Below are 6540 nucleotides of genomic sequence, written 5' to 3' on the forward strand. Positions count from 1 at the left end.
ATTCATTTAATAAAAAAGAGTAATCTATCATATACACCGTTAATCTAAATAATCTCACAATGTCAATTAATCACAATCGTTAAATTATTAAAATGTTTGATTTTTATCGTAATTATAAAATGATTGTCATGAATAATTGTGATGTGTTGATAGTGTAAAACTTTTTATACAAACCATGCATAACAATTAAACTCTTAAAATAAATTTTAAAAAATTGATGAATTTGAGAAAATTATTAATAGTTAAGAATATTTTAAGTTATAAATCATATAAAATATAACTCAAATGGTTTAAAATAGTGTTAAAAAGATGAAATATGTTACAGGTTTGACCCTCCTAGTGCCGATGGAGGAGAAAAATACAAATATTTCAATAAATTCTAAAATCTTTTCCACCTTTAAACTAAATACCTTTCTTTTCTCCCTCAAATATTTGTATCAAAAAGAAAATAAGAGATCAAAAGTGTCGATTTTAAAATAGAAAAAAAGATTTAAAAATTGATAAAAAAACTGAAACCACAATTAATTAAGAGAAAAAAAAAACCACATCAATTAATACTTTAAATAAGTGCATTTAATTTTTCTCCCAATCATATCGTAATTTTGGGTGCAAATATATTAAATTTCTTTATTTACCAAATACTTAAAAGTGGCCTTTTTTTTTTAATTGTACCATTAAAAACAAAATTAAGTACTATACTGCAAGCATATTTTAATTATGAAGCAAAATACTATTGTTTTTAAAATTTAATTTTTTTAAAAGTGAGAAGTTGCATTGGCTTGCAAATGATTTCCCAAAAAAGTTGTTTTTTGAAGTTGAGTGAAGAGAAATCGATGTCTATGGATTCTGGAACCGATTTTCCAAAAAAGATTTTTTTTTAATGTGTATTTTTTAATTATTAAATATAAGTATTTATTTTTATTTGTAGTACTATTTAATAGGCACAAATATAAAAAAATTTAGTTATAACATATAAACGTACATTATTTTTTTGTTAACATCTTTTATAATAATATATATATATATTATTATATTAATTATAATTAATTTAAGTTTTATTAATTATTAATTTAAGTAATTATTATTTTAATTAAATTATTAATTTAAATTTATTTAATTATTAATTTAAGTAATTATTATTTTAATTAAATAAATAAATATAATATTAATTTTTTTATAATAATGATCTAATTAAATTTTACTTTTTATAATTATTAAAAAATTTAAATAAAATAGAGTTCATAAAAATTATAAAATTTAATTAAATATTATAATTAAAAATACAAATACTAGATATTTTACTACGGACTTCAATTTTAATTATAATAATTAATTAAATTTTGTTGTTTTATGGACTCTATTTTATTTAAATTTTTTTATAATTATAAAATGTAAAATTTAATTAAATAATTATTATAAAAAATAAACATTATATTTAATTAAAATAATAATTACTTAAATTAATAATTAATAAAATTTAAATTATGAAATAATAAAAAATATATTTATATTATAAAAGAGGTTAAAAAAAAATAATGTGAGGTATTATCTCACATTTCCAAATTACAATGTCCTACTCTCCTGTACGTGTTAATCAACAAATTCCATATATTTATGCATGCAAATAATTAAATAAAAACAAATACGTATATTTAATAATTAAATAAAAAAATAAAACATTGTGAAATGAGTTTCTGCCGCACCTATTTTCCCTTCACTCAATTAAAATAAAAAAAGTAAAAAATCTTTTTGAGTACTTTATTTTGTTTCTAGTGGTATAATAGAAAAACAAAACCTTAAAAGTCGCCCCCTCTCTCTCTTATTATTGTTTTAGTTTCACACTTCATTTGTTTTTGTGTGTTGTGTGTTGCGTTACACACCCCGCGCCAAACGTTCACTCTTTTCTCACTCTTCTCTCACTCTTTCTCTCTGATTTTTTTTGCAAAACAAGTTTCATGGACCCTGACGTTGTTGAGATTCCTCCTCCAATTCACCATCACCCTTCCAGATTCAAAAAACAGAAACAGGTTCCTACCTTTCCATCTTTTCTCTCATTTCATTCTCAAATTCATATAAGGGTTTCTTTACTTTGTTTCTTTGTTTCCCCCTTCTTTTCTCGTGGGCTGTCTTTAATCTATTCAAAGTTTTCATTTTTGTAAAAAAAATTCTTAATTCTTAATCTGGGTTTTCTCTTTTCAGTCATGATCATTTTTCATGCCTCTGTTTTTTCTGTTTCTGCTTTAAAGTCATCACCTTTGTTATGATCGTGATTACCTTTCGTGTTTTGTTTTCGTTGCTAAATATGAGCTTTGTTAGTACTAATATCGGTTTAGTGAAAATTTCCTCATTGCAACGTTGCTACTTTTGGTTTTTTTTTTTTTTTTACTGAATTTGGTATTTTCTTATCTAAAATATAAAAGGAAGCATAACCTTTGTATTAATTGTTATGATTTATGGTTTAACTTTATAAAGGTCCAGAATCACGCATTTTTTTTTATAGGCTGTTATATTATGGGAAAATACATGGTTTTAAAAAATGGTCAGGGGTTTAAAAAAAATGGTTAGGGGTTGTGATCTATGAAGCACTCACGAACACACAGACACCATCCATAACACTTACACGCTGACCCTAGTAATAATATGAAAAAGATACAAGTAATTGAATGCAATAACATGCGTCGGTGTCAGACACCGACACTCAGACGTTTTCAATATAAAATGTCAGTGCTACATAGGTTGTGATTATGGCTGCATCATTTAAGTTTTTCATGTCTGCGGTCATGATGTGACAGTAGTTGAGGTAGCATCAGCTGAAGGTCATTTTCTGCAATATCAAGGATCATGACTGCAACTGAAAATTTAAAACCTTGGCAATGTGTGAAGCCCACGTGTTAAATTGATGATTTTATTTTATTGATATGATTTAGATGGAGAGTTAGGCTATGTGAGTTTTATTGGAGGGGCAACTTGGGTGTGGAATGGTGTTTATGGCTAGTGCTATTTGTTAGGATCTTCAAGGATAATTTATATGCTGTTGTGTAATGCATTTGTTCATTCTCCATATACTGTTTCAAACCAAGAAAGAATTGAAACATATTTTTATTAATTTGTGTTATCACATGGCTTGTGGTCAGGTACACTAAACTGATTTGTGCTGGTCTATTTGTTTATTTTCTTTTTGTCCTTTTAAAATTTAATTTTCCCAGTTCCATCAGAACAAGACAACTCGATTGAGGTTTATATATGTATTTATTTAGTTTTGCTGTATGTGAAGTTTTGGATTGAGATTTTTCTTTTGGTATTTTCTCTGGCATAATCCATCTTTTTCATCACTCACATATCGTAATTTTATGTTATTCTTGTAGACCATTGTGCATGATGTGATTGACATTGATGACGACGACGACGTCGTTTCTAATGATTTAGTGATAATTGCTGAAAAAGTTGGTAAACGTGACAAGGGGAAGACAATTGAAGCCGTTCATGAGGGTTATAGTGATCATCGAGCTATGGTTTGTATAAAATGTTATTTCTTGCAGTATATTGATATTATCTCTATTCCAACTTGTTAATGATTATACTTTTCAAGAATCGTCTGATTTTACTATTTGGCAGTCTGGCTTGGAAAAATTTGGATCAGCTGGCGGGATTGAGTCTTCTAATGGCCACCCTTCAATATCACATAATTTAATCAACATTGATGGCCCTGGTTCTAATCTTTCATTTGATGACGATGACTACCTTGATATGTTGTCAGATGATTATGCGGATGTAGACGATTATGCTTTATTACAGGCACAGTTTGATAATGTGGATATACCTCCCGGAATCGAAGCACCTTTTACATGGTTGCCAGAATATGACCTAGGTTTGAAGAAGACCGGAAATAGTACATGCAATGCTAAAGATAACTCTAAAATCGAAGGATCTAAAATGGGTAGTTCTAGTTTGCAAATCAAAACGGATAATGTCGATCAATCTTCTGGAACAAACTTGTCTCAACCTGCCCCTAATAAGAAGAAATCAGCTGCATCACAGTGCAGTGGGCAGCGTGACTCAAATCATTCATCAGGGTCAGGGTTGTCTAAGTCTCGGAGGTTTATGAAATCATTCCACAGTAAAATGAAATCTGCTTTTTTTGGTTCAAAAAAACACGGTTCGGATGTCAATGCAGATACCATTATGGTACAACGTGGCGGTAAGACGCCGTATTCCCGGAAATTTGGAATTGCTAAGAAGGCAACTGGTAGTAGCAGTAGTTCGTTCCATTCAAATTTCATTGGACAGGATGGATCATTGCATCCTCCGGTAACTATTAATAGTTATAATACTGCGATTCCAACTCATGCTGGGTTGTTGACTAGTCATCCTAGTATTAACCCATTTTCTATTAATAATTATAACACTGCTAATCCAACTCATTATTTTGATGCTCCTCCTGAGCACGTCCCTCGGGTTCTCAAATCCACCAGAGATGGAGATGACAGAGCAACTGTGAATTCCCCAGATTTGATCATCACTGGTGAAACCGTAAATGAAACTCTGAGAAAATTTCGAAGTTTTAAGCATTTTGACACCGTCATCGACACTTCGGACCATTTCTTTATGAATTATAATTCCTCCACGAAGCAGGTTAGTTTTATTTTTTTTATTATTTGAAAGACGCACTTTGCTTCCGTTATAGTCTTAAATATATGTATTCACATGTCACCTATTTCCTGAGCAGAATCCAAAGAGTTGGGCTAAGAAAATCCAAGAAGAGTGGAAGATTTTGGAGAAGGATTTGCCAGGTGAGTTTAGTATTCCATGGTACAGAATAGCTTGTAATATTTTCCACGGCATATCACATTATCACACTTAGTATTCAATTTACTTTTTCAAACTGAGCATTTCTTTGACTTTTTCTTTAATGCTCATCAGATACAATATTTGTGAGAGTCTATGAATCAAGGATGGATCTCTTGAGGGCAGTGATTATTGGAGCAGAAGGGACTCCTTATCACGATGGTCTTTTCTTTTTCGATATCCACTTTCCAAGTGGCTATCCCAATGTACCCCCGGTATGCAGTTGAGGATACTTTATCTGACCAACATTATTTTCTTGTTCACTCTTTTAATTCAATTCTGACAAAAGGTTTTTTCTTTTTAAATTCGTGGCAGCTAGTCCACTACCACTCTAGAGGTCTTCGTCTCAATCCGAATTTGTATGCGTGCGGTAAAGTATGCCTCAGTTTACTTAACACCTGGTCTGGCGGCCCAAATGAGAAATGGACTCCTGGTGTTTCGACAATTCTACAAGTTCTCGTTTCAATACAAGGTCTAATCTTGAATGCAAAGCCTTTCTTCAATGAACCTGGATTTGCAAATATGAGTGGCTCGGCAAATGGCGAAAGGAAAGCCCTGCAGTATAATGAGGATACATTCCTTCTATCATTGAACACAATGATGTATACTATAAGAAAGCCTCGAAAGGTTTTGTTCTACTCTTGGTTCATTTCTTTTATATCTCTAGCAAGTTTGCTTTTCCACAAGTCCTCTTGTTTGTAGCACATAGGGACATGCATTGACAATGTAAATTAGTTTTACACAGACATTCAAGAAAATTCACTATTTTGCCACTTCATACAATCAATTTCAAAATACACTCTTAAAAAGTAGGTTAGTGTGGCAAAACAATAGACACTTATTTGATGTCAATGTAAAATTGATTTGTATTAGTGTAAAACTGATTTATACCGACAATGCATGCAATTTCCTTCAAAGGAAATAATAAAATAATAAAAATGTTGGAAACAAATTTAAACTTTTAGAGCCGTAGTATTATGTCATAATATTATTTTACAAATAATTACTGTAACACAAATATCTACGTGGTGATATATGATTGAAAACCTGTAACTTTTTTTTTACGCAAACAATTTATTTCGAATCATTCTTTGTTTCAGCATTTTGAGGACTTAGTTGTGGGGCATTTCTACAGCAGAGCACATGATATTCTGGTGGCATGTAAAGCATACATGGAAGGTGCTCAAGTTGGTTGTTTGGTGAAAGGGGGAGTTCAAGATGTTGATGAGGGTGACAAAAGCTGCTCCAATAAATTTAAATCTGGTTTAGTTGGATATGTGAATCCTCTTGTCAAAGAGTTTGAAAGAATTGGGGTTAAGGGCTGTGAGAAATTCATCTCGCTGCCAGCTACTACTACATGACATGAGTGATCAAGGGACTTTTTTTTAAAAAAAATCCAATTTTGAGACTATGATACTAAAGGCTTTTTACATCTAACTTCATGCAGGTTCTTTTTTTACACTAATTATTAAGTAGTTAAAACTTACTATGGCTGAACATAATTGCATATATAGTTTTATGTAATTATTGCTAGGATTACATGTCATCTTTTATATACTTTCTTATCTTTGCTAGGATTAGATTGTTAATTGAACTCTTACATTCATCTTTTAATTGATCTTCATTTTATAGATGAAGAAATGCTTAAAATATCCATTTTAATCTAAATATAGTCTTTGGACAGTCTTGCCAATA

The 6540-nt window shown here is 30.3% G+C and overlaps 1 protein-coding gene across 1 annotated transcript; it reads left to right on the plus strand.

The window, feature by feature from the left end:
• The first annotated feature begins 1824 nt into the window (after window positions 1–1824).
• LOC101512988 (uncharacterized) lies at window positions 1825–6540 on the plus strand. The gene is made up of 7 exons (XM_004487641.4): window positions 1825–2027; window positions 3366–3512; window positions 3616–4632; window positions 4727–4790; window positions 4921–5060; window positions 5161–5472; window positions 5946–6540. Exons 1-7 carry the CDS (start codon window positions 1956–1958, stop codon window positions 6204–6206), a joined length of 2013 nt encoding a protein of 670 aa, XP_004487698.1. The 5' UTR covers window positions 1825–1955; the 3' UTR covers window positions 6207–6540.

This window comes from Cicer arietinum, chromosome 1, assembly GCF_000331145.2.
Source record: "Cicer arietinum cultivar CDC Frontier isolate Library 1 chromosome 1, Cicar.CDCFrontier_v2.0, whole genome shotgun sequence".
NCBI classification, from domain to species: domain Eukaryota; kingdom Viridiplantae; phylum Streptophyta; class Magnoliopsida; order Fabales; family Fabaceae; genus Cicer; species Cicer arietinum.

Coding starts and splice junctions, on each gene's coding strand:
- LOC101512988 (XM_004487641.4), top strand. CDS start 1,956: ATGGACCCTGACGTTGTTGAGATTCCTCCTCCAATTCACCATCACCCT. Junction 4,791..4,920: donor TTTGGAGAAGGATTTGCCAG/GTGAGTTTAGTA, acceptor AATGCTCATCAG/ATACAATATTTGTGAGAGTC. Junction 5,473..5,945: donor CTATAAGAAAGCCTCGAAAG/GTTTTGTTCTAC, acceptor TCTTTGTTTCAG/CATTTTGAGGACTTAGTTGT.